Source organism: Vidua chalybeata, chromosome 4, assembly GCF_026979565.1.
Source record: "Vidua chalybeata isolate OUT-0048 chromosome 4, bVidCha1 merged haplotype, whole genome shotgun sequence".
Classification (NCBI taxonomy): Eukaryota; Metazoa; Chordata; class Aves; order Passeriformes; family Viduidae; genus Vidua; species Vidua chalybeata.
In genome coordinates this window covers 56283126-56308769 of record NC_071533.1, presented here as the reverse complement: position 1 = coordinate 56308769, position 25644 = coordinate 56283126, and the positions used below count along the sequence as shown (strand labels likewise).

The 25644-nt window shown below is 35.3% G+C and overlaps 1 protein-coding gene across 2 annotated transcripts in view; it reads left to right on the top strand.

Annotated features, from left to right (window-relative positions):
• Window positions 1–25644, top strand: part of SLIT2 (slit guidance ligand 2) — a 261870-nt gene that overhangs the window by 177763 nt on the left and 58463 nt on the right. For both annotated transcript variants that reach the window (XM_053940914.1, XM_053940915.1), the window contains exons 10-16: window positions 8116–8187; window positions 8810–8881; window positions 9441–9512; window positions 11358–11501; window positions 11633–11796; window positions 16183–16333; window positions 22336–22410. In XM_053940914.1, coding sequence (XP_053796889.1) covers window positions 8116–8187; window positions 8810–8881; window positions 9441–9512; window positions 11358–11501; window positions 11633–11796; window positions 16183–16333; window positions 22336–22410 — 750 coding nt within the window. The remainder of the gene's footprint in view (window positions 1–8115; window positions 8188–8809; window positions 8882–9440; window positions 9513–11357; window positions 11502–11632; window positions 11797–16182; window positions 16334–22335; window positions 22411–25644) is intronic.

The window sequence follows — 25644 nt, the reverse complement described above, 5'->3', positions numbered from 1 at the left end:
ATATTTCAAAATAATTTAATTATTCTTATGGCTCTTTTTGCAACTTTTCTGTTTTATCAAGATCTTTTCTTAATTGCTCTCATAACAAATGCTGACAGCTGTGCCATACTCCAAAGATACTGTTAATCTTAGGTTTTATTTTCACACATGGCTCTTCATGTGCATGTGTCAAGTGAAAAGATGATGTCAACTTATGGATGAAAAATTAAAGTAATTGCTATAGCATTCATTTGCTTTTGAATAGTGATACATACTTTGGTCAGTAGGAAGCCAGAAAACTGTCAGGTTTTGAATTTTCAGAAAGTGCTGGATTAAAATAAAGTGTGTTGAAAGACACATAAGTAACTAAATGCCCCTTAATAAATTCATATCATCTGGCTAATATTTTATCATCTCTTATTCTAACACTCCAAACTTTTGAGCAACTTTATATAGTTGTCCTGATATTAAAATCAACTTTTCTTATAGATGTTTCTTTTCAATAGTATTTCATGTGTCCTTTTCCTCAAACCTTTCCTTCATGTCTGCCCTACCCAAAGGTTTCTAAAACCAGTGTTTTCAAGATCAGTCCTGGCTAATGCATTGGACTGGATAATCAGATTTACAGCAGTGGACTATGGATGAATAGTGAATTTTCAATGAAATCTAGAGGTCTTGCTTCTGTTTTGACTAAAATTTAATGCATTTTTATATCCAAAAGCTTATATCAAATAATAATAGTACATAATCTTTAGATGCAGTATTATTAGTTATAATGTATTGCTTACATGCTTATTCATGAGAATTCCTAAAAGGAAGCTTTACATATGGAGGAGGACCAAAAAGGTTCCTAATGTAATGGAAATATTTGCTGCAAAATAGCTGACATGAAAACAAAATTTTAGTATCAATATGCACTGTGACTGTATTTAAAAAAGTCCCTGACCCTGTTTAGTTGGCTAAATATTGCAAATAAGGCCATAAACATTGAAAATCTCTGCATGAAAATAAGCATAATAGTATATTATAATTTACTAGAAAGATTTTATGATTTGCCACTCGCTGACCTCTTTCTAGACTCTTCATCTGTGTGTCAATGATACAGTTCTCTTGCTGTGCTTTTCTGTGCTCTTGGGATGGCAATTATTTCTTTCTTAAAGCAGTGTTTATGCCCAATGCAATAGAAAACAAGTGGTTTGTGTGCTTAATCAAAAATTTGGAAATTTGCTAAAATTTAAGTGTCTTTTATATGATATATGCATATAACCACAGAATAACTACATGTAAATAATGAAAAATATATTATCCATAATGCAGTGTATGAATAAATGTGAAGCAAATTAAAATGTGCTAAAGAAATCTGTTGAGGTATTAATTTTTTCACCTTAATGTATTTAATTTACCAATGCAGATTTCAGTGAATTACCTGTAGCTTATCTTTGGTATTCCTACCTTAATATTTCTTGGGCAAAACTTAAACCATATTCCATTTTACTGCTTCAAAAATAGACGATTTTGCTATTTGATAGCTAATTCTGTCTGCTTAGCACACACAAGAGAAATGATTTGTTATGCTCTTACTCAAATATCTTCCTAATCTGAAAATTACTGTAAATCATGTGGTTTTATGCTTCTTGGAAAACAGAAAAAAACAGCTATTTCATTTGAGTTGTCAGATGTTTTTGTATGTATAACATCCAATCTGTTCCTTATTAGCTTGTGTTCTGTGCTGCCATTGTTCACGTCTTTGGCTTTCTCCATACCCTTGTGTCCTATCTTGAAAACTAATTAAATTCAGACAACAGGATGATTTCAGGAGTCAAGAGAACATAGAGACACAGAACAAAACAACCAGACAGAAACATATGAAAGCAGTGCTGTTTTCCAGAAACTAGCAGTAGGTACTGGCCAGAATGAGCACCATTCCACCTCTCAGGGTTTTGTGCAACTTTTTCGTGGGTTTTAAGTAGAAAAGGCACCTTGACAGACCTCTCTGATGCTGCCAAGGGAAAGAAAAAAACTCAAGCATGGAATGAATTAATATTTTATAATTTAGCGTGAAGGGAAGCTGGAGAAGGCCCATGTCACTTTTCCAGAGAAACCCTCGTAGATCTCTGACAGCTGTACCACACTCCAAAGGTGTAGTTAATCTTAGATTTTATTTTCACATCTGGTTCTTCACTCCTGATTACTTTTCCTCAGCAATTACGTGAGTGAAGTAATTTGAAAAGAAACTATGGATACTGACTTTTCAGTATTTTGTGTCTTGTCATCATTCAGATGTTTCTTCATCAATTACATTTTTTAAATACATAGTAAGTAAGCAACCACATAATCTCAGTTAAAAAACTTATTAAGTTTTGTGGCAAATTTGTAATGTAAGACCACGTATTATTTAGCAGGTAATGTCACCCTGTTGGTCTCACACAATGGGGCATTTTCAAGGTAGTGTTTCTGCTCTTTTAGAACAGCTGGACAGGTCCCTGCTTGTGATGAGCCAAGAGTGTTGCAGAATTGTATCTATTTATTTATTTTTTGTGAATTTAAAACACTTATCTAAACAGCTTGACTAGGTTTAGTAGTATAAGATAAGAACTCTCATCAAAATGGGCTAATTAGAGAGACTAACTTGACTCTGGGTGACTCAGGCTAATTGCACTGGAGCCACACTGACAGAAGCCAAAGTACTAAGCAAATAATTATTTAACAAGTGGTGAATTTTGCTACAACCTGAACCTGTAACAATGGAGGAATGTCAAGCCCATCATCATTAGTGATGCTCTAGAGTTCAGAGCATGAGATGGCCCTTTCTGTAATGAAATGCAGGTTTGAGACTTCCTTTTGAGTAAATGGGATGAATTGTTTAATAGCTTTAGAATTGCAATTCTTGTTACTTTCTTGATGCAATGCAGACTAAGCAGTCGTCTGTCATTTAAAATCAATCCCCTGAGGAAATATTTGATAGAACAATTAGACTGGATGTTAACAGTTTGGCAAGCTTTAGGGCAACATTGACAGTGATTCTTTATATACAAATATTTAGGAAACTGTCAAACAGATTTATTAATACACATACTTAGAGCCTGAAAGTAAGAAATACAAGTAATGTAGTCATTCAAAATACATCTTTTGTTTTGTAAGATGTGGATGATATCACAGATTTCAACGGAATTCTTCTTCTGCTAAGACTAGAAGTGACATTTAATGGATTTAAGCACTCTAGAGGTCCAGTTATGGAGAGACAAAAAAGGTACTTTGTTTAGTAGCCTCAAGGATTCCTCTAGCAAGGGAAATCATTACTGTTTCCTTATTTTAAAAACAAACAAAGAAAACCCAAAATCTTCCAGGTGTAGCATGTGATGAAGGATGTGTTGGCTGTGTATTGCAGTTCTTCAGATTCAGGAGCTGTACTCAATCCCATCACTGAAATCTATTTTTTGGTTTTTTGACAGCTGTTTTTGCCATTTACTTTAAAAGCAGATGGGGAAAATGCAAAGAGGAGATATCAATTTTATTACCATGTATAATCAGCATCTGTGCAATACATCAGACTTATTTCACAGTTTACATTTTCTCTCTGTAGTAAAATTCTTTTGGGATTTCTTGACAACTTTCTTGAAAGACTTCTTGTAAATTAGGAGATACTGGAATTAAAAGTATAGATTAATTAGCTGCCAAAGTCACTTTTCTGTCATCCAAATTTACTTAATAAGATGTTACATTCTGATTGCTTAATTATAAAATAATGTCTAATTTGCTTCTCCATATTCAAATCCACAATTTCTTAAGCAAGATGTTTTGTTTTATTTTATTGTAGTATTATGAAATGCTTTTTATACATCTCTGCTCCCTTTACATGCATTTAGGTGCAGCACATCTCTGTGTATAGTTTTTACCATTCTCTACTGAGAGGGTTTAGTACCTTGTACCCCATCTGCATGATTTAAAGCAAAAATGATTCTGTAGAGAACAGGGTGTTCTCCATTCTCACTCTTTCCTGGTGCAGCAGTCTTTCACAGAAATGACTTTTTATGGTGGGAAAATAGGCTAGTTTAAAAGTGTCAGTATAAATAAGCATGTTGTCTGTCTCTGTAAGTGCGGAAGCAGTAATCAGTAATGGTGTGCTGCAGGCTTATAGTACAGAACAGCATCCTCCTGGAAAGTGTCAAGTGATTTACATGTCACAGGGCTCTCTGGGGACTGTGTGGGAAGAATCTGTCTACTGGCTGGGGACCTACTTTGATTTGATTTGATTAGGTTGGAAGTCACAACTGCAGAAGCACCTTTGTTTCTCAGAATAGTAAGTGGTTGTACATTACAGTGTCTAGAGTGATAAGCAGAGGGGAAAGATTTCCAAAGAGAAATGTTCACAGTACATTTCCTAGATAGGAGTGATTAGGGAATAGTCTTCAAAAAAGGTTTCAACTAGTTTGGCAGCATTAAAAGACAGTAAAACACTTATGTATCGATGCAGGACTTCTTTGAAGTGAAACACTAAAAGGAGATGGAGACTTCATATTAAAAGCAATAATTACCATTTGTGTGGTGGTGGGCAGAGTACTTCTTTTTACATGGGGAAATGCAAGCTTTGATGAAGAGTGTACTTAACCATTAGCTTATTAAATATGCTACTAAAATTGACTGTGACTTTTTAAAAGGAAACCACCAAGGCACTGTTTATGATACATAGATGTTCATTTATAAGAAAAAAATTACTTCTGGAATGACTTCGAAAGGAGTTGTTGTGAACAAAATTTAATACAAATTTCATGGAAAAATACTGACTCAAGGGTTTTTCTTTTTTTTTTTTTTGCTTTGGTGATATAATACTACTTCTGGCCATGGCTGACTTTTTCAGTAATCAATAACTACAACCTATCCTATTCCAGAATTAAAAATATTTCATTTAATATAGGGAATTAATATAAAGGAGTTTTTAATTACTATGGGTTTTATCAGTAGAATGCAAATTTCCTTTAGATATTGTCTATCTCTACTTTGTGACTCGAGAATATATCTAATTAGATTTTCTCTGGAATAGTGGATACAAATTTACACTCTGTGAAATTCAGCTGATTCTATGAAAATAAAGCAGAAAATTAGAGTATAACAAAGCTTGAAAATGTGGATTTGATTTACTTTCTTTACAGACAAAATGGGGTAGAAAAGATTTTTCTTCTGTATTTATATAATGTTATTCTTTCTGTCTTATGTTAATCTAATTTTCTAAAATGTGATGTGTTTCAGTGCCTACATTTCAGCTTAAGTTAAGAAAATACATACTTAGATGATCCTACTAAAACAAATGTTTTATCCAGAAGAGCTTGTAAATATATCCCAGCACTGCACATTCTGTCTGCTAGAATGTAAATGTCTCACTAAAAGGAAACGTTAGGTAAAGTTGACATAAAGTTCATTTTCATATCCACCAGTGAATTGGTGCTAGAACTGCTGGGAAGTTAGCTCTCAGAAATATACTATAGCAAGGCTTCTTCGGTTTTTGGCCCATGTAATTTGTAGCCAAATTGGACTGCAGTAAATGAAATCTGCTATTTCATCTTCTCATGAAAAATGGCCTACATGGATCTTGTAAAGTACTTCAGTTTATAGAATTAATATGTCTTTTTAGTAAGAGAATAAACTGGAAAATACATTGTGTCCTAATTTATTTAATGCTAAACCTCAAGTTACATGCTTTATCCTACCTAGTTAAGATCATTATATGTTTACAGATATGTGAATGTAGACTGGAGCCCCTCCAGCACTAGGTTACAAAACCTACATTAGCCTACATTACTAGGTTACAAAGCCTAGGTTACAAGTCTCTACATTTTGGACTAATAAACAGTTTTTATAAATGAGGCTTGTGATAGCCTCATATGGGACCATTTCTACTGCAATATCTCTTTCCCATATACCCAGAAGTATTTTTCCCTCTCTAGCAATCCAAGACCTCCTCTGTATTATGGCCTAATCCTTCCCTGTCCTTTTCACCACCCCTCTCCTTTCCAGTCCTCTGCATATGCCTTATGTGTTTCCCTGTGCAAGATACTTCTTTGGCTGGTTTTCAGAGCTCCACATCTGATCAATGTCAGGTTAGGCTGTTGCTGGTGGTTAGGCAGGTGATTGCTGCCAAAGAGAGTGTGTAACAGGAATGGACGCATGGCAGCCATGCTCTTTATGGCTAGGTTAAGTCGGTTTCTCAACTCCTTCCAGTTACTAAAATGAGGAAGTTTTGTTATCTGGAGGGTTTACCTCTCCCTGATTTAGCCACTTGAGTGGAAAAGCTATCATAGCTGATAACTATGCCTGATTTTTATTTTCTGGGAAAACTAAGCTAAAATTTTAATGTAAAGACAGAACATTCTTGGGTGTGGCCTAACTTGGTGTTGGCCTTAACTTCAGCAAATTTTTGCTTATTCAGGTGTTTGCCTTCTGCATCTAGCCAGGTGTATAGGAGAGAAGTGACCTTGTTCCTTTGTATCCTGGTCAGCACTCCCAGTCTGATGCAAAATGTGTTTCATGGGTCCAAAAGGCTCAGCCAAGGCAAAGAATATTAATGAGCATTGTGTTTATGGAAAATATTTTCCATCTTGTGACATGAGATTCCCTTCAGTGCTTAAAATACACCAGAAATCTACAGCAAGGTGGACAACATTTTCCTGAAAAGGACTAAAACAGTTGTGATTAAGTGAGATTTTTTCATCGTCTAGGAGATTTTTCTGGAGCTTTTGGGTTTTTTTCTTGAGTTCATCATAAGCCATTTAACAACAAATTCTGCTAAATTAAAGCATTATCAGAGTAAAGAAATTTTAAGTATTAAATATATAAATATCTCTATCTGAAAGAGACTTCATGAAGGCAGGAAAAAATAGCTTCAGTTCACCTGTATCATGATCTCTTGAGAAACTTTACAAAAAGAAACAATTTCTGTTAGAATATTTTCTTGGAAAAGCTTACTCAAAATACATGGGTTTATTATTTACACTGCATACACACAGAGACTCATATATCTCAATCAGAACAAAAGTGAAACAGAAGGCAGTTAATAGGTCAAGAGTAAAAAAAATTAGGGCAAATATCTGCATATAGATTTAAAAAGGCCCTTTCACCTTAAATTCTGAGGCAAGGTCCTTGTAAGTTAGAATAATGCAGTAAACTTACAGATTTTTGATTAATTTTAATAAGAAGATTTTGGCATTGTCTTTATGTACATAAATCATAGAGCTGATACCTGTGCATGAAAGAGGGCAATAGCGTATTAGATAAGCATGTAGTTTGAATAATCATGGCTTTTCTTGTAATACCTTTTGGTATAATAGTTTCTTTTTTCCACGTGGCAGAAGTTTGCACTGCCATAACCATGATACACTGGGATGTGTGAAGAAGCAGCTTCTGTTTTGGGTGTGCTCATCACTGACTCTGTTTTGATTCGTTGGCACCTGGGCCATAGATCTATATCTGCATTGATTTCCCATCTGCAAACCTCTACAAGTTCAAAAACTCCATCAGTAAATGCACATTTACAGCACAGGAATTTTCAATTACAGTCACTATACATACAAAGCAAGTGTGGCCAGTAACATTAGCTACAAGTTGAAATTAAAATACTTATTTAAAGAAGTTAGAAGTGCAGTTGCCTTATTGCAGGTAGCAACATATATTATTTGCTCTGTAGCAACATTCCTCTCCCCATTCCCATGGTTTGCATATTTCAATTATTTCATAGAAATCTTTATGCATTTCTGAATGAAAATTACTATGCAAACTGCTATTTGTGAATATTATGTTGGTAGTAAATTAAGACTAATTAAAGACTGAAATTTTCGATGACAATTCTGACTTAAATTTTAGAAAAAGCTTTTATGTTCTGATTTTTTTTTTTAATATTAAATAAAGATTTGGTTTTCATTTAGAATATTGCTCTCTACAGGTTTAAAGGTTTGGCTGGTTGCTTGGTGGGGACTTCTGGGTTTTTTGGTTTGGTTTGGTTTTTTTTAGTAATGAAAGAAATAAAAATTATACTGAAAAAGAAAGAAGTCTTCTTTGTTGAAGTCTATCCCTTCTAGTTTCTTATGGCTTTAATTCTTTTTAGCTCGGGGGTTGTATTTTTATGCTGTTGTTATTCTTTTGCAGACGGTTAGAACAAAATTCAATCAAGGTCATACCTCCTGGAGCTTTCTCCCCCTATAAAAAGCTTCGAAGAATGTACGTACCAAATAACTTGCATTTATTTACATACATATATATATATATATATATATATATATCTCAAGATAAGAAAAAACAAATAAAAATGGTACAGGGGAACTGCAGTTAATGTGTGAGCACTTTAGAAAGTTTGACTGCTAGAAGGCAAACTCATGGCAGCCTGATGATTGAGACCATATAGCATCTTTGTCATATTAACAATAATTTTTTTTACCATATATTGAAATTGTTTAACGTGCTTCTGCATAGAACCAGTATGTTACTGTAGTGAAAATTCTAGTAAAAAAGGAAAGAATGAGGATAATTTCAGATTATTTTTGAAGCGGTATAGTGCTGGGGTTGTAGCAAGCAGAGGATTATTAAAAAATGTACTTAAGCAATCAGGAAAAGTAAACATTTTGTCCTTTTTTCCAAGCATTTTGAACTATTTTTAACTATGCATTTTGTTTCAGTGTACTGGAAATTTCAGTGGTTTTATATTAAAATTCTTTGGCAGTGTATCATGTAAATATTTAAATTTCTCTCTCATATCCATGCTTAATTCTAATTACATATTATCTTAAAGTTCATTATTTTGAAAATCACTTGAATTAATTGAATCAAATTTTATTTGTTTCAGTGACCTGAGCAATAACCAGATCTCTGAAGCAGCTCCAGATGCTTTCCAGGGCTTACGTTCACTCAATTCACTGTAGGTATCTGTTTGACCTGTAAACAGAAGCAAATTTCTCTTATTCTTATAGTGAAATTATTTTGCCCTTTTGGCTCTGTGCAAAATTTTCCTATAAATTCCATCAATTCCGAAAGGTGTAATAATAATTTCAGAATGATTATGGTAATTGAATATTCTTTTACAGTTGGACACTAATAATGTGTGGGCTTTTTTATCAAAAAAAGAACTTCATGGCTAAGAGTTAAACAAAACTACATCTTCATGGCAAAGATTTGAACAAAACCAATCATGTCTTTTATTCCCTGGTTAGTTGTTCTTGCAAACAGCAAATCCACTTAGCAGGGTCCCTTGGTAAGTCTGTAATCAGTGAGGTGCTGGTCCTGCAGAGAGTTCTTTGGGTTAAACACGTTCTGGGAAAGTGTGTGATCCTCACAGGACCACAAGGATATTGCAAGTATCAAGTGGTTGTTACTAAATTCCTTTCAGGAAAATGGGAATTTCTCTATTTTTGAAGTCCAAATCCCACAGTATATGCCTTTCATAATGATAGTTTTGTCTGCTTTATCTCCTGGTACAGAGTCCTCTATGGCAATAAAATCACAGAACTTCCAAAGGGCCTATTTGAAGGACTCTTTTCTCTGCAACTGCTGTGAGTATTTTTTTTTTTTTTATTTAGTCTCTTTTAGGATCATTCAAAAGGGTAAACATGATGAGAGATTTATGCCAGAAGAAGAACTGGCAGGAAATCCCATATGTAAGATCAAAGTACAGTAAAACCAAATTATGCTAAAACAAAAGGAGTCAAGACTGTTGTAGGCCAGCTTGCCATTCATCCACAAATGTGATCATATCAGTTAATGTTTCAGCCTAAAATGATTCAAACGAAGTTATTCTCCCATGTGGAAATTCTAAGGATAAATCTCATAAAGATATGATACACTGTAAATGGCAAATGGGATGTATATAGTTGTGTGGGAGCCATAGAAGGAATATTTGTGTGTTTTATAAAGAGAACATATATAGTGGAAATGCTCTGCAATTGCATTTCTAGTTGCACCCATGAAAGAACACCTCAGTTTAATTGATGGCTTCTAATGTTTACTGACACGCTGTGCGATTCTTTGAATCTGTGAGCTTGAGCTTCTACTTCATTTAACAGTTTGGAAATTACCACATGTAACCTTTTCAACCATTGCTGTTTAGATTTTATACTGGAGTAAAGAATGTCATGGTGGTAAGTTTATCAAAGATTCTCAATATTTAGCAGAAGAGGCTGTGCAGTAGGTGTACCGTGTAAAAGCAATGTGTTAAATAGACCATAAAACAACAGTGGTGGTTTTGAAAGAACTTTTCCCAGAATAACTGACTTGTTGAGTTAGAATCTTCTTAAAGAATTTAAAATATCTTCACACATGTTTAGAATTATCTAATGTCCAGACTTCACCATGAAGTGGTTGGCAAAATGTAAACTAATTGAAGATGGCAAAACAGTAAATATACACAAAGAAAATGTAACTTCTAGCACCACCTAGAGGATTGCATTGCGATTTACTTTAGTGACAAAAATAGTATAGTAGTGGGAAGGTATGCTTTCCTGTTTTCCTTTAAAGATGTTTTAGTTATAAAATATATTTCAGCTCCGGTAAAAAAAAAAGGTAAAAGATCTTTCCTAACTCTCAAATCTGTATTAAAAATGTCCCTATCTTAATATACATTGTATAGATAGTACATTTAGGTCTAAGTAAATTTCTACTTGTGTGGCAAAACTTTTTATCAGAACATTAGGTTTCAAGTCCACTATTTCATTCTATTTTTGTCTCAAAATGGAAAGAAGTAAAAAGTATTTGATTATAAAAATGCATCTAATGGAATGGCTATTTTTTTTTTTTCTCTTCAAAAGGACTTGGTTTAGATTGGCTTGTTTGTTTTAACACTAAAAGTCTGGGAGGTACAGGGAAGAAAAGGTTCCCTTTGAAGATGCAGAGGAGAAAGGATCCAAGAGAGATTTGGATATATTCCATGCCACCAGTTTTTACTACAACTCTGTTAATGTGGCAGCATGCTGATTAGTAACATATAATTAAAAGTGCCACTGCACATCTCTTCCAGCTAATGAACACAGTGTTCAGTTCCTTTTTTGTTTGTTTATTTATTTGGCAAAGAAACTAGTTTTCCTTGAATATACTTGATTTTTTAGGCTTGTTTCTTTGCACAGTACAGAAATACCACACAGACATTCTACTAGCACATACGAGAAAACGTCATTTTAGCTAAATAAATGCAAACATTTCAACTCCAAGTTTCAAATATATAGGAATACCTATAACCTAAATAAGATACTTCACTGAAATTCTTTATATCACTGTCAATTATAATTTCTTACTACATCTCTTGTTCTGGTTGCAAAGGTGTACAAAGAATTGTCTGTTAAAAATGCTGAAGCTGCGACACAGGATGATTCCTTTCAAATTTATAATTATCTTCCATTAAACAGATTATTGAATGCCAACAAGATCAATTGTCTGCGAGTTGATGCATTTCAAGATCTGCACAACTTGAATCTTCTTTCTTTGTATGACAACAAGCTTCAGACCATTGCAAAAGGCACCTTCTCACCCCTACGTGCGATTCAGACCTTGTACGTATGTTCTTGTTTATGGTTTTCTCAAGTATGACTTCATATTCTACAATGCAGTAAAAGCACTGGGTACTGCTGAGACCAAAGGGAAATAATGCGTGATATTATTGGTTTTTTTTCCTTCATGAAAGGCATTTGGCTCAGAACCCATTTATCTGTGACTGCCATCTGAAGTGGCTGGCGGATTACCTTCACACAAACCCCATTGAGACCAGTGGTGCCCGTTGCACCAGCCCCCGCCGTCTGGCAAACAAAAGGATCGGCCAGATCAAAAGCAAGAAATTCCGCTGCTCAGGTAATTTTCTTAGTTCAGCTGCTATTTTTCCTTTATTGGCAAAAAAAAAAAAAAAAAAAAAAAATAGTGGTTATAGAAGTTCTAACAAAAGCAGCTGTCTCTCTACAGAATTATTAAACATCATAGAATTTTTTTTTAGATCGTTGACTGAATAGAGGGAAATCTGGGAAGTCGTAGACTGTTGGATCACGGGACATTACTGTAGTTAACATATTTGGCACTATTTCTGAGTAGCATTAAACCTAACAACATAAATGTAATATATAAAACTTCAGAATGAAATGCTGAAGTTATTCACTACAAGTATCACCACCATAAATCATTTTTTAAAATTTCCACAGGGCTCTGGAATATGTGAAAGATCTAAAAATTTCTAAACTAAATATGGAAACATAACATATTCCTTTTATACAGGGAGCTTGCTTCATACTGAAATTTACTGTTTTCTTTTTCTAATCTTATTCCATTTCCTACTTACATTTCTTTAAATCCTAACTTTTGTCATATGGTATCCAGCTGTTCCAGGTGCATTTCACATTCTACAGTTTATTCAGTCTCAAGTGCAAATACCAGTTGAAAACTGTTTTGTTATCCGTGTTCCGGATACATTTATGACTATTCACACTACGGTTTATCAGCTCTCATTGTGAATACACATTTTTTTCACTAAATTATCTGTAGTTAACTGCAGTCCATACTTGATCTAATAAAACTCATTCTTTGCTTGCTGACATTCAGGTGCATCTTCTATTTTTTTTTTTTTTTTTCTCTCTTTATTTAGCTAAAGAACAGTATTTCATTCCAGGTAGGTTTGGCTCTGCAGTAAGATTGACTAACTGCAGATATTCTCTCCCCTTCACCCCAAAAGCAAACTTTGTCATAGCTTTTAGGAAACTGATGCATGTGTATTAACATTAGTCATTACCTGTAGCTATACATAGTTTTCCTTTGTAGAATACTAGTAATTCTGTTTTCTGAATGTAAGAGCTTAGCATGCAGCTCAGTTTACCTTTTTCTGTCTCACAGATTTGCACACAACCTACCAAAATTATACCTATACTTATATTATTTAGAAGGTCGCACCTACTAGTTCATATTTTAACTGATGCTTTTACTTACCTTGTACCTTGCCTTTCTGCTGCTACTGTTTTTAAAATGTGGCTCCCGAGCTACTTTTAAACACAGGAATCCATGCTGCCATCAAAGAGCTAGCACAACGTTAAAGACTAAACATTCTGCAAATGAACGTTTTCTTGCCTTGCTTTCCTGCTCTATGCTGGCTGCATCTGCTGCTTGCTCACCCTCCTTTTGTTTAGGAAATCACAGTGGAATGCTTGGAAAAGAAAGCTGATATTCTTAATCAGAATAATTAATAATTAATTCTGTGGTCACATGCATACAGTGAATCAGAAATGCTTTCCATTAATGAAAATACGACATTAGAGTTGGGGTGAAATAGCAATTTATACATGGCTTGAAGCTACCATAAGTCTATGATATATTTACAAAATATTTACCAATGTTGGCCTTAGCTCTTTGAAATATGGATCTTTATTTCTTTTACCTTGCTCCTCAGTGTGTGCACTGTTTTCTTAATAGAAAAAAAATTATTCACTCATGTTATATTCATAACAGATTATAAATAACAAAATAAACAAGAGAATAATGCATCTATTGATGAGTTACAGTATGTGATTTGAAATCGGGATTTTCTGCCATGGTTTAATATCTAGAAAAATATCTACAGTAATTGATTAGGACACCAGTGCACTCCTTCTTTTAAGTACTACAGGTATATCATCATTCTGCAATCATCTTAGTTGTTGTCTCTTCAGCTGGTATGTTTAGCTCTTCTCCAAATGCTGTGTCATGTGACACTTAAATTTGCAGGGGCCATGTGAAGTTCTTCAGGCCCTTATACTAATACTTTGTTTTGAATATGAAGAAAAGACAAAATGAAATACAAAGCCAGGCAGCAATTTTCAGCACTAGCATCCACAAAAACGTGTTTTAAAGCAGCATAAAACAAGGGGATTCAATTTCACAAACCTGTAGTACCACTCAATTCCGTAGAGTGTAGAACAGCTGTATTCCTGCAACAGAGTGACTTCTACTCAACCTTGCCAGCACAACTTTTGCTTGTGAGTTAGAAGTGTTTTCTTGCCAGCAAATGCGTTCACAGCCTGGTTTTTATACGGCCACTCATGCAGTTTAGGCTTATTTACGTACCCTTTAAAAAATGCTATTCCTGGGGGAGGGTGGGGTGGGGAGGGGGAAAAAGAAAAATAATTACATTTTTAAAAATGGGCTATATACATGCATCTTGAAATACAGCTTCTGTTGCTTTCTCTTCTCTCAGGTTTTCAGGGAGATGCTACCTAAAAGTATTTTAGTTGTTGAAGCCACTGTCCCCAAATATTTAATTGTTTAAATTAAGTGATGTACTCTGGATGCAGGAGGAAAAAAAAACAAAATTTATTTTTACATTTGTTTATTGGGTATGAAATAGTGCTAAAAACCACTTCTTTATACTTAAGTGGATACTATAAAATAATCTTAGCTTTCTTTAAACACCTAAATATTTTTAGTATTTGTTTCAAATACGTCATTTGGAGATGTTGCTCCACAGACAGTATGAAGTCCTAGTAAAATTTCATTGTAGTAATTTGGAAGACCAAAGCTTTGCAAGTATTAAATAATTTATTTGAAAAAATATAATTTATCTGCTACCTCATAGAAGTACTCTGTAGTAGTTTCATCATATGGATTACTAAAACATTTACAAGTGGTAGATAACATGTTATCTGATGACTGTTGGGTTTTTTCCCCCTCCACTGAGAAATCTGTTTCTCCTGTATTTGTTTGGTTTATTAAGGAATTAAGTGGCATAGCATGTATATTTGGCTCGATGATCCTTGTGGGTATTTTCCAACTCAGAATATTCTGTAACTCCTATATGTGTTCACAAAGCAGCTTTTAAAGAACACATTCAAAATAGTGAAGAATAATTCATGGGAGGCATAATCATCTTAGATGAAATCTGTAATAAACCCCAATCTTATCTTCATTTTTAAATGCTACTCAATATGAATTATTCTTTCTTTCTGCTGAAGACAATGGCCCTAGCACCATCTTCTAATCAAACGAAAGTTAAGTAGAGAACATGAGAGCTTCATTCATGTTTTTGTCTTGGCATTATTGGCATTACTCTGTCTTTCTTTCCTTCTTGGCTATCTTTACTTTTTCAGGAGTTCACCATTTTGGCTGTAAGTAAAGTTCAGTGTCTGAACTAAATCACAGTGTACCTCCCAGCCCTGATGCACCTTCTACTAGTCTCAGTCTTTTCACCTTTGTCCAAGAAGAACCCACAGGTCCTTTTGGCTTCTCTTTGTTTTCTTTGTCACCCACCCTCAGTTCCTTACTGGATGTTTTTTCCTGATATGTTTAGGATGTTTTCTTTGACTGACTCTGGGAAATGGTGGAGGCAACTTTCAATGTGGTTCTTTTTTTTTTTTTTTCCTTTTTTTTCTTTTTTTTATATATCTATTTTATTTTTATTTAATCTGTGACAGTGATACTGTTACTGTGGCACTGGACATTCAGTAATAAGAATGCCATGTCATGTAAACAAGTATTAAACTTCAAATGCTTCTGTAATTTATACCTACTCCTTCCTCTTTTCCCTTGCTCTTATCCTTGGCCTAATGGATGCCGTTTTGATAATGTAGCGAGATTTTCTGTTGTGCTTGATCTAACCATGTGGTTGTGAGGTATGAGTAAAACATGGTTCTGTCAAGCACCATGGAACGTCACGCAGCTTTCTACAGCATGGCAAGCTGCTGAGGCTTAAGTCAGGATCACACATCTTTAAAATTAAAGCTGAAAACAGGGCTTTCAACTTATTTGTTGAGATGATGTGGAGTATCGGGACTATAAAAAAAAATGACAGAGCTTAATGAAGTCCAGTCAACAATACAAATTTGTAACCAGAGAAAGAGAAAAGGTGGCATTCAGGTTCTATTTATTCTTGATACAGAGAAAGAAAACAAATTCTAAAACAAACAGTGGCATTTGTTTGATTACCAATAAACAAGGCTAGATTGGCTGACAACATAATCAGCAGAAAGTACAGCTGTGAAAAGCTCAAGTTAATGTTATCCTGCTATGTGAAGTTGGTCTCAATTTCTTTTTCCAGCATATCTTAAGTCCCTATATTTAACCCTCTCTTGAAGCCCTTGTGTCTGTTCAGTATCACAAAGTTTATCATGCATTTCCCAAGTTGCCACCTGTTATCTGCATTGCAGACGTCTTTTCAACCCTCTCACAAGAAGAAAATCTTATTCTTTATTGACTTAGTATCTGTGTTTTGACTTGAATCTTCTACAGGCACTGAAGATTACAGATCCAAATTAAGTGGAGACTGCTTTGCAGATTTGGCTTGCCCTGAGAAATGTCGCTGTGAAGGGACCACAGTGGACTGCTCCAATCAGAAACTCAACAAAATTCCTGATCACATTCCCCAGTACACAGCAGAGTTGTAAGTTGAACCCATAATAAAGGATTATTTACTTATGGAGAAAAAGCTAAAATTGTTAAATATGAAACCACAGCTTTACTTTTTTTGAATAGCAAAAATTGAAAGTAACCTCTGTGGTGCACTTCAAAGGATTAAATATTCATAAAAATCATTTATGCATTATTTCAATACCATGTGGCCTTAAAAGCCCATTATAAAGAAATAAGATAACTATTCTATGTTTCTAGTTCTTCAGGACCTGAGCAATCCACTTGGATTTTTTGAAAGGTAGTGGGGTTTATTTTGCTTTTAAATTTTAACTGCAAGACAAAGTAGGGCATCTAGTAACCAGAGAGGTCTGTCTTAAAAAGTGCTGCCTAGATGTTTAAACAGACAGAGACAATTCTTTTTATGTGAAGCATACATTATGTTTGTTGGGCAGGAGACCAGAGGAAGATAAGGCAGACAAACAGGACAGAGTTAAGAAGATGAGATAATAATACAATTAATAGAGGTGGGGAGAGAAAACTGAGATTATTACTTGCTTAATAATTGCCATATGGGAATTATTTGTAGGGATTAGAACTGAAGTAATCTTTAAGGAGGGAGTGAAAGATAAAATTAAGGCAGCTTTACAAGGTTTCTCCATGTGCAAAGAATAGTATAAAAGGGAATGCAGAGATGGTTGAAGGATTGGCAGAAAGGTAGATGAAAGTGACTGTCATTGCAGGGCAAAGGTGGAAGGAAATAGCTGGTTTTCCTAGGAGATTCAGTTTAAAGAACAAGGCAAAATGTTGAGGGACAAAAAAAGGGACTTTTATTTGACATAGTAAAGCAGTATAGAGATGTGGAGACAAGATTATTGTGACCAAGTTGTCACCTGCAGGGGTGAGATGAGCACCAGGATGGCACACCTCTTAAAAGAGCAGTCCACAGCTGGCATCAAAGCAAAACTATGGCAATCAGATATGAAATAATGAGACTATTGTTAAGTATTTGAATATCTGGACAGGAAAAGGGATTTAAAACTGAAATATTTTTGGAACACAAATGGAGACTTTTTTCTGTCTCTAAGATGGGAGAAGGAGTTGAACTTAGGATTACCATTTTTTGTGCTGATTTTGTCTGGGGTAGAGTTAATTCCCTTCACAGTAGATATTATGGGCTTATGATTTGGAATTGTGCTGAACAGAGGGTTGGTAATATGGAGATGTTTTTGTTCTCACTGAGCAGGATTTGCACAGAGCCAAGGCCTTTTTTGGTTTTTGTACTGCTGTGCTGGCAAAGAAATTGGGGGGGTGCTTGGGGGAGGCTGGGAGGAGACAAAGCCAGGACAGGTGACCCAAACTGACCAAGGATATTCCAGCCCATGTGGCATTGTGCTCAGTGTATAACGGGGAGGAAGAAGGAGGAAGAGTGGGGCATTTGCAGTGATGGCGTTTGTCTGCTCAAGACACAGTGAAGGAGCCCTGCTCTCCTGGGGATGGCTGAACACCTGCCTGCTCATGGAGAATAATGAATTAATTTCTTGTTTTTCTTTGCTTGTGTGCATGGCTTTTTATTTCCCTATTAAACTGTCTTTACCCATGAGTTTTCCAGCTTTTATCCTTCTGGTTTTCTCCCCAATCCTGATGGTGGATGAGAGAGCAAGTAGCTGTGTTGAATGTGGTTGAACGTGGTGTCTTGCTGGGTTTAAACCACAACATGTTCTTATTACAAATATGAAAATTACAATCCGAGAAAAAAAAAAACTGATACAGTCTTGTGTGAGGGGAGATAGATTTCAGTGGAGAAATACATTTTATGTTATCCAATATTGTGAGATACAGTTGTTTAATTTAAGAATATAAGCTGATGGAATAAGTAACGGGTTAAAGTGTGGGAGGAGATCATAAAGTAGTGGTTGCATAAATGAAGTTACTGAACCAAGAGAAGAGGAAAGGAGCTGTTGAAATGATGAAGCATGCATTGCTTTGATATTCAGGAGGAATCATGTTTCATTGTCTCTTCTCTGAAGAAATAATCTTAATTTACCACTTTAATTGTTTTTTAAGATCCTGTCAGGTGTTTTCTTTCTATAATTATGGTTCCTACCTGTTAAGTTCAGAAGGAATAATCAAATAATCAAGCCTCATCTAGTCTATATTCTAAACACTCAAATTCCAGTCAATAATTTTTTTTTTTTACTAAGTATTTGGTTACAGCACTTCTTTCAGAAAATATCCAGTCTTATTTGAAGGTGTTAGTGGATTAAAAAATCTACCATTATCCTGAGACTGTTACAGAAGTTATTATCTTTCACTTCTGTTAATTTTTTTAATGGGAACTTTTAGTTTGAGATGTACTCTACCTCTCTTCAGTTTCCATCATTGCTTCCTTTATATTTTTTTGCTATTAAAGAGCCCTTTTCTTTCCAGCACTCTATCCAAGTAAGATGGTGCTTAACTGTAACAAAATCATTATTCAACCTTCTACTTGATAGGCTGTACAGATTGTTCTTCAAGTCATTTGATGTAATAAAAATTTCAACAGTCTTGCAAATATTCTAGAGAGGATAGAGAAATTACTTCTTCATTTTTTTTCTTCTGAAAAAAAATCCATTTGCTCTAGCCAAATACATTATTTTTGTATTTGCCTCACTGATACAAAAGTTACAGCTCTTCCTCTTGTTTTCTTTTGTTATTCCTGGTCTTTAATGCACTGTCTTTGTTGCTTGTATTGGGACTTCCCAGTCTAGTTCTAGGACCATTCTTTGATTTCTAGTTTGCACATTTACTGGCATGTATGAGAATAGCAGCTAGTTAGCTAGTTAGCCTTCCTTTTTTTTTATTTTTTTTTTTAAACCACAAAATGTGATATTGATACTTTTTTAGGTGATGAGGAGAGGTAGACAGACTAATTTCTGCAGGGTGATGTTTGGAGTTGAATCTGAGCTTGGAAATGAAGATCAAAAGTAAGGAAAAAAGTTGTCCAAAGGTGGGCAACAAAGATGGTGAAGGGCCTTGAGGAGAAGCCATATGAGGAGCAGCTGAGGTCCCTTGGTCTGTTCACTCTGGAAGAGACTGAGGGGAGACCTCATTGTAATTACAGCTTCCTCCTGAGGGAAAGAGGAGGGCAGGCACTGATCTCTTCCCTGTGGTCACCTGTGACAGGGCCAGGAACTGAACCCAGGGATCCTTGTGGGTCTCCTCCAACTCCAGCATATCCTATGAACCTCTAAAAAAAGTGTCTATTGTGTAAATTGCAACAGCAGTAATACCACAGGAAAAAAAAAGTTTCCTCCAAGTAGCTGGTTTTTTTTTTTTTTAATCTGAAAATAGGAATATAGTTCAAGGGAGATACTTAATTGCAAAAGTTAAAAAAAATTATAACTAAACCAACTAACTGCTGTTTTAACTTCCCATTTTGTCACTTGCTCACTGTCTTCCAGAGAAACATTGAATGATCTGTCTAATCTGACAGTAAAGTATTTGATATAAAGTACAAGTCTGTAATTTCACCCCAAAAATAAAATATTTTTCAGGTAGCTTTCTAATATGTAGGAAAATGCAGGAAGCATTTCAGAAATCACTCAAAGCGAAGTCCCCGGGAGAAATGCTAAATAAGAAATAATTTCAGTCTTATATGTTGAATTTTTATAAAGATTTTACAATAGGTGATCACCTAACAAGGTAGTTTTAGAAAGCATGAATATCACTGCAGTGTATAGGGTTCCAGGAAGGTTCAGCTATTGCTCAAAAACATGAAATAACTTAGCCATTGTGTTACTGAAATAGGAAAAAAGGATCAAATGATCCAGACAAACAGAATATGTAGACATTATGATCAAATGCTTCTGTTTACTTTTGACTTTGAGAATGGCATTCAGTACTTTATTTGAATAAACCAGTTAAAAGTAATTTTAATTGATCTAGTGTTTTATGGGTAGTAACTATAGTTGCTGTCTTTACCAGTGAAGAGCACTGGGCTCAAAAAATAATATTAACATACGCAATGGAGATCCCATCACATCTGTAAGCTTTCCAGTTATCTGTAATAATTTTGATTCTATTGTGTGTGGACTAATTTAAATAAAATAAATACAATTAAAATAAAATAAAATTAAAATTCTGCATATGAAGTTAGATAGAACTATTTAGCACTGGAAATACAGGACTGAGGCATAAACAGCAAATAGGTCAAGAAAAAATGATGTGGTTATCATACATATTAAAGATGAAGGAGTGCTTTTGGGCACTAATGCAAATTTCATTTCAGGATATATGTATAGGAATGTAGAATGTAAATTATAGGAAATAATTATTGTACTGTGCATAGCAATAGTAAAGGATCAGCTGGAATACTGTGTTCAAGACTTCATTTTTCAAGATGGATATAATTGCTCAGAAAAAAATTCAAGGAGAATGAGAATCGTAGAAAAGAAGACTGGAAGGGTTGAAGGCATTTGTGTGAAAGAAGTTTGAGGGAGAGGCAGTGTAAATTACTTCTAATAGGTAAAAGATTGTTGCAAAGGACAAATGATCAAATTATTTGCATTTTTCATTGGGGTTAGAAATGTTTGCAGTAGAGCAAGTAAGTATTATTAAAATCAGCTAATGTTTTCATTATCAAGTCATTCTAGATGGTTTAGCACTTGAAAAGTATTTGAAGATGTCAGCATTTATAGAATGAACAGTGGTTCTTTTGTTGATAGGGTAAAGAAAAGTCTATTTAGAGTGAAGAAATAACTTTATTAATTTACAATGTGCAAGAGTATTTTATATGATCCCCCTGAAAATCGCATTAAGTTTGATTTTTAGAGGTGATAGCATCTTCTGAAATTCATGTTCCTTGTAGTTCAGTGTAATATATGAATGTTTTGTGTATATCCAAAAAACTTCTGTCTTCTTTCAGTTTGGTTCCATGTTGAAACTGTTCTGCAACCATACCTTCAGATTTACAACCTTAATTTCCCTTCTGGCTATCAGTGAGAATGAACAGGAGGGAAGGATGAACAAACAGCTTTCTTTAATTTTCTAGGGTATTTTTTTTAAACTTGTCTTGCAATAAGGCAATTCTGAAAATCATTCTGGGTTTAGAATTGTGCTGAATTTCATTTCACAGTGATCTTGTCAGTCTTATCTTCACCTTTCTAATTAAGATTTCTAAAGAAATGCTGGACAGACTCCCTTCCTTAATAATATGGCTCCATTAGAGCATATAAAAGATCTAAGACTCAAAATTTCCATTTTCTTTCCAAGAGAGGAAATAGGGAGTACTGGGTCAATGTAGGTATTTTTTGAAATGTAGATGGTCCCCTAACCTAGCTGCTGTTAAAGGTATACTGTACTGTAAACCTTGATACCTGTGCAGGAAAAAAGAAATGCCCGGCTAGTGTTTGTCACTCATTGCATACCTTCTTACAGGGTTACAAGTCAGCATTTAATGCTGCCTTAAGCAATGTATGTGTGCCAGCTGTAGTGGTATTAAGATAAATCATGGTGAGAGAAGTGTTTTCAAATTCATTGGAAGACCTATGCAGTGGGTTTCATTCCGTATTCAAAAGAAGAGTAATTCTTTCATTCTTGTAAATAGTGTTCTGTGAGTACCTCCAGATGTCTGGCAGACTCCACATGATATCCTTTAAAGAACAGAAGACTAATCTTCAGTGGTTTATATGTCCTTCTAAAGACTTTTATTTATAAGTTGCTACGGGATCCTCCCTTAGTTACATTTTTGTTTGAAAAATTAAAAACATTATATTCCTTTTCAGCTTTAGCTGTGTAAAATTTTGTGATCGGGTTTTGCAAATGCCTTATGTACACCTAAGTTTAACTAATGAGAATGTTCATTCACAGGAATGAGAACATTCATTCACAGGAATTATCAAAATTAGAAATGTCACTTTATAAGGAATTGTTCTGCAGCTACTAGTTAAATATCAGATGTTCAGGGAAACCAGACTGAAAAGTTCACATAATGTGGAACATTATGTATCAATCCCTGAATAATTTTTTTTCTGAAATTGATGTCATTTTTTTTAGGCGACTAAATAACAATGAATTTTCAGTCCTGGAAGCTACTGGAATCTTTAAGAAACTTCCTCAGCTGCGTAAAATGTAAGTCCAAATTCAATGACCTTGTCTATTCAGATAGTGTACTAGTTCCTTGCTGTGACTCTACACCTTTCTTAGTTCTAATCTACAAAAGATTCAGTTTATTCCAATCAAAAATCAAGAGTGGGTTTAAATTAATCCCTGAGGTAGGTCAGAGTTGGCAGCTCTCCTGTATGGGGCTTGGCACTGCCAGCAGACACTTCCCATGGTGTATAGCTCCAGCACCTTCACAGCAGCATCCAGCCAGCTGGTCTCTTATTGCAGCCACAGCAGGGAGCTCACGGTATAAGCTGCTTAGAAAAGTTTCCAGTAATCTTTTGTAACTTCCTGTATTACTCTCTTACCAGACAATTTTGCCTCTTTCAGCACATTAAAGACATGCCGTTGATTCTGTGCTTCATTAAACGGTCATTAGGTGAGGGGAATATCAAAATTTAAGTGACTGAGAAACAGTGGTTTGATAGGTCATCCATGTAAGTCCACGTTAACAGTTAATGTTCTAAGAGTAGTTTATAATCTTACCAATTGCAATTGTTGCTAAAAATAAGACTATGAAAAGCTTTTCTTTAGCTTATGAAAAGCTTATGTAAAAGACACATTTGAAGGTAGATAATTTAGTTAGACTTTGTGACTCTGTGCTCAATCATTTCAGGATTAAACCAAACATAAATTTTAAGTGAATAAAAATGCAAGTAAAAATAGATTAGTAGTCACCTAGTGATTACCATTTGTAACAGATCAAAATTAGTGATCAAAATTGGTGATCAAAATCTTAAGGGAGCAATAGTATTGCTTCAACTATTGTTAGCCTTAACCAGCGTGATCACAATTAGTCAAATATTGATTACTGATTTTTTTATTAAAATATTTTTAAAAACCCAGCAATGTAAAATGAGCTTGCCTTTGACTTCTTTACTTGAGTACACCTTACCACTTTGAATTGGGCTGTAATACTTAGAAAAAAGAATGTAGCAATGTCTGGCACAACAGTGTTCTGGTGCTATACAGTAGATACCCTGTTTTCTTCAATCTTCAAGAATCTCAGATTAGCACTTTTTACAGCTACAGTGTACTTTGGAAATATCAAGTATCAATTTGAAGCATCAGTGGACAAGGGAAGGACTGTAAATGTCATTTATTGGGACTCTGTAAAGCCTTTGACATGGCCCCTGCAGCATCTGTTTCTCTAAACTGGGGAGAGATGGATTTGATGGGTAGACTTGATGCATAAGAAATTGTTCGGACAGCAGCATCCAGAGGGTAATGGTCAGTGGCTCAGAGTCCCAAAGATATCAATGACAAATGGTGTCCCTTAAGGATCTGTATTTAATGTCCTCACCAATATATAGTGAAAGTTGTCCCTGCCTACAGCAGAGGAATTGGAACTAGATAATATTTAAGGTCTTTTCCAACCCAAGACATTCTATGATTGCAGGATTCTATGAAATAAATAAACTGCTTGATGTGTCATACATGCACATGCATACACACACATTTATACATATACCAGATCTTCATATTTAATAATATTTCTTTTAAGTTGAGAAGGTATTCAAGACAAAAGGGGGGAAAAAAAGGATGAATATTAATCAGTCTTGGTGTAGAACCTGTTGGAACTCCCAAAGGCTTTAAAATCTGATTAATTGAAAGGGTAAAAATTAAAAAAAAATTAATGAAGAGTTAACTATTTTAGCAATACTGCTCCATACCTTCCTAATATAGTTATCAGTTGTTACAACATCCTTCCATTGAGAGAATAATATAGTGACTGCTTAAGCATCACTGGGAGCAATAGATAAATTTAGTAAATTTAATAGATAAATTTAATAGATAGCAAATGAAATACTGATGTTGCAGAGACACCAATATGAGTGAATTCTGTATTTTTGTGAAGCTTATATTTCTTCTGGAGGTTCAAAATAGGTGCAGAGATCATTCTGAACAGAGGACATTGAAAAATTGAGGCCTAAATGTTTCATTGATTTGATGCTTCATCAGTAATAAAGCATGTGCATGCACTGCAACATTGATTAGCTATGCAACATTAATCTTTAAAATATTATCCATGTTACAGCAAGAACAAAAAAGGTTTTAGGAAACTGAGGGCTTGACATGGACCAGCCATCTGAGATTTAAATTAATGAGTTTCTTGTTTCCAGTCCTCCATGGCACCTTGCAGACTGAACAGCTCCACTGTGAAACTAAATGAAAGCGGTAATTGTGGATGTTGTCTACTTAGAGCTTAGTTAAGCCTTTGACACCATTTCCCACAGCATTCTCCAGGATAAACTGGCTGTTCATGGCTTGGACAGACATATACTTCACTGGTAAAAGAATGGCTGGATGGCTGGGCCCAGAGGGTGGTGAATGAAGTTAAATCCAGTTGGCAGACAGTCACAAGTGGTGTTCCCTATCGGTTATGTTTAATGCATGTGTCGATTGTCTGGATGAGAGGATTAAATTCACTCTCCACAAGTTTGCAAATAACACCATGTTGGGTGGGAGTGTTGATCTGCTGGAGGGTAGGTAGGCTCTGCAGAGGGATCTGGACTGTCTGGATAGATGGGCCAAGGCCAACAGTATGAGGTTCAGCAAGTCCAAGTGCTGGGTCCTACACTGTCATAACATCCCCAGGCAGTGTTCAGACTTGGGGAAGAGTGGCTGGAAAGCTGCCCAGCAGAAAAGGACCTGGGAATGCTGGTCAACAGCCAGGTGAACATGAACCAGAGTGTGCCCAGGTGGCCAAGAAGACAAATGGCACCTGGCCTACATCAGCAATAGTGGGGCCAGCACGACCAGGGCAGTGATTGTCACTCAGTACTTGTCATTGGTGAGGGCACAGCTTGAGTAGTTTGTTCAGTTTTGGATTCCTCTCTACCAAAAAGATATTGAGGTGCTGGAAAGAGTCCAGAGAAGGGTAACAAAGCTGCTGGAGGGTATGGAGCTCAAGTGTGATGAGGAGCAGCTGAGGAAATAGGTTGTTTAGCCTGGAGAAATGGAAGTTCAGTGGGGACCTTATCGCTCTTTACACCTATCTGAAAGGAGGTTATAGTGAGGTGGGGGGGTTGTCCTTTTTTCCCAGGTGACAAGTGGCAAGATGAGAGGAAATGATATCAAATCACAGCAGAAGAGGTTTAGTTTGGTTTCTCCATGGCTGTGAAGCAATGGAGCAGGTCACCCAGGGAAGTGGAGGTGTTGCCATGCCTGCAGAAATTTAAAAGGCTTACAGATACATTT